This window comes from Carassius gibelio, chromosome B21 (genome assembly GCF_023724105.1).
Source record: "Carassius gibelio isolate Cgi1373 ecotype wild population from Czech Republic chromosome B21, carGib1.2-hapl.c, whole genome shotgun sequence".
Classification (NCBI taxonomy): domain Eukaryota; kingdom Metazoa; phylum Chordata; class Actinopteri; order Cypriniformes; family Cyprinidae; genus Carassius; species Carassius gibelio.
In genome coordinates this window covers 29,131,135-29,134,293 of record NC_068416.1, presented here as the reverse complement: position 1 = coordinate 29,134,293, position 3,159 = coordinate 29,131,135, and the positions used below count along the sequence as shown (strand labels likewise).

The following is a 3,159-nucleotide window of genomic DNA, read 5'->3' as shown; positions in this document are numbered from 1 at the left end:
ACTCATGGTTTCAAAGAATGAAATAATGTTTTCAGATTCGTAATATCTCCGTGTCTTTCAGTCTAATCTAGCAGATTCCAGCAGGACAGTAATTCGTTTTTCACATAACATAATCCTCAAACTGACCAGAGCTCGAGAGACTGTTTAAAACAGATGTAGATCTCAAACACACCTCTGAACACAGATAAACACCACGGCCTTCACGGAGTTAATCAGGTCATGTGACCCTAGATGACATCACGAGTTCACATGATACAGCCACTACAGCAGAGAACGCATGACATCGAGAGAGACCAACCCATCAGAGATACGAGTCAATGCATCAACACACACACACACACACACACACACACACACACACACACACACACACACACACACACACACACACACACACACACACACACACACACACACGCTCTCAGTAGATAAACCACACACACACCCATCATACTCTCAGTGTGTTGGAAGGCAGATAAACTACACACACAGAAGCAGAACAGCACAAGCATTATGTTCTTTTAGTTCTGTCACAACCAAAAACAACCTTTGACTGATATTGACTGTGAAGCTCAACTAGATGAAGAAACACTGACCATTCACAGGACAAGTCTCTATTTCAAGTCGCAAATTTAAGCTCTGAGTCATGATTATTATGTATATAAAATTTCAGCATTTAACAGGCTGCAATACAGATCTTCTGTTTTACAAAGTGTAGATTTTTGGCAAATTGCATGGAAACCTAAAAAATTAAAAAAAAAAATTAAAATTAGACCATAACATCCTTTTTTTAATATATATATATATATATATATATATATATATATATATATATATATATATATATATATAGACATTTATGACCATAAAAAAGTCAGAATTGCGTGATAAACTCGCAATTGCAAGAAAAGTTACAATTCTAACTTTATTTCTCACAACTGCACATTTATATTTTACAATTCTGTGAAAAAAGTGAGAATAACCTTTTTAAAATAATTTTAAAATATTAAAATAAAAAATTGAATCTGCGGCGGAAACGGGCTTCCATACAAAATTGATCAATGCACAAACAAAGAAAGTTTTTTCAGCAGTGTCTGACATCTATCTGCTAGTGGGCTTCTAAACGTTGAAAAAAACACACCACTTTCAGTCTCTCTTCCTGGAAAACAGACTATAACAGTAACTGCAGGTTTATTAGATGCACTGGATGTCAGTCTCTGGATCGTGTAAGAGACAGTATTCTGCAGGTAAAACAGAAACACATTTAACCTGAAACATTCCTGACACTCTCTTCCCACTGGATCTAAACACCAGGACGTGTTGGGTCTCATTCCCTCTCCAGATAGTTCAGTGCTGGACAATAGAAGAGAACGGGATGCCACGCAGGTCAGAGTTTCTAAAATAGCCTGTGATTTACTGCAGCTGCTGCGATACAATAGAGCACATGCATTACTGCTCAACACAAACCCCAGCGCAGGAGCAAACGGCTGGTCTCAGCACTGGACAAACACACTGCGGTCAATGCAAATGCATGTTTGGTTAATGCAAACGACCAGGCAAACAGAACTTGTGCCTCCACCCTGCATGCAGCACAAACGCATGTTTAACCACACATCTGCATGCTTCTGTGAGAGAAACAGAGACAATATAGACAGAGAGTTAATGATTAAATGCACTTCTCTTTCCTCTGGCCTTTGATCGTGTAACTTCTGCTTTCACACTTATTTAAACACACACTGACCTGCTCCAGAATCATCACAAACATCAATGTGTTCTAAAGAGAACAGAAACCTCATTGTGCACATATTGCCATTCATAAAGCCATTGATAAACAGTGTTGTGACTGCTTTAAAACTGATGTTTAACTGATGTTTTAAATATATCTAATTATTATAAAGCAACTGATCAAGAGATCTCGGATTATTAACAAATTCAAAATAAAAAAATAAACATAAACATAACATGCAAATGTTATGAGTTTGACTTGCACTAAAGATGTGAGGACAAACGCTCATGTCAAAAGTGTTGACAACCTGTTAAAGCACACATAAACAATGATTAAGAATAATATATCAACATTATAAAACCTTCAAGTGCACAAATACTGTGCATGTGACAGCATAAACGCGATAAACCTGAAAGAGATTCGTTCGGATGTGACTCCGACACTGACTCGCCTTCAGGTGAACTACAGCTAAAGTGTTTTAAAGCTGATTCGGCTCGGTTTCTCTCACCTGGCTGCTCTCTCAGACTCATCACTGATATGATATAATGCGCCATGTCGAAGTAGGGGAACATGGAGAGGTTTGACAGCCCCAGAGCGAGCTCGTTTAGATTGAGAAAGCCGAACACGTCCATGATTACACCGCTTCAGACTCGCGTCACGAACGCGCTGTAATCCGCCTTCAGTCGGGTGATGACTCGGTTCGGAGGATGACTCGGTTCGGAGGATGACTCGGTTCGGACGATCGGACACAGAATCAATCCATCTGATCAGCAGCTGATCGGAGAGCTGTAACCGGATCCTCCGCCATTACTGCCACGGATGCTGCGAACACAAACACACCTCCACGTTACGTAACATCTTTAGTTTGATCACACATCCGAGTTAGATCCTCTTTACATCTTATACGACCATGATAATACTGTTTAGACATAGCCTGCGTCCCAATATGCATACAGGCATCCTAAATCATATGTGATGATAGTAATTAAATACTGTTAGAGCAGATAGTATGCAGAGATAGTATAGACGTGAAAATCTTAGTATCGTTAGCATCGTACCTTGAAAATACGGTTGCATCTTTGATGACTTAAAATAAAGTACTAAAGTACCGTGTTATTTTCACCCGATTTGGGTAGTTTTTTGCTCTTCATGTGGGAAATGAATATCTTTTCCTCATCTGCAAACTAAAGATGCTGCATTTCCTCGTTTTTCCTCAAAGAGAGACACCTGCTGCACACATGAGGAATAACAGCGGCAGTTCCCGCGCTTTTCCTCCAGGTGGCGCCAATGGCAAACAGAAAACGCGGGAGTATTCTGTGAGCGCGCCAACGATTGAATTGTGTGTGTGTGTGTGTACTTGTTTTTCTATTCTGGTAGGGACTTAAACCTGAATACACACAGACTCATGGGGACTCGTGTCACGGTGGGGACCT

General features: G+C 39.9%; 1 protein-coding gene across 1 annotated transcript in view; it reads right to left on the bottom strand.

The window, feature by feature from the left end:
* The window catches only part of LOC127986313 (trimeric intracellular cation channel type B-like), a 12,661-nt gene extending 9,728 nt beyond the window's left edge, over positions 1 to 2,933 (bottom strand). The window contains exons 1-2 of the mRNA XM_052588595.1: positions 2,785 to 2,933; positions 2,235 to 2,548 (exon numbers count right to left, since the gene is read on the bottom strand). Of these exons, the coding sequence (XP_052444555.1) occupies positions 2,235 to 2,358 (124 nt within the window). The 5' untranslated portion in view covers positions 2,359 to 2,548; positions 2,785 to 2,933. The remainder of the gene's footprint in view (positions 1 to 2,234; positions 2,549 to 2,784) is intronic.
* Between the last annotated feature and the right edge of the window lie 226 nt (positions 2,934 to 3,159).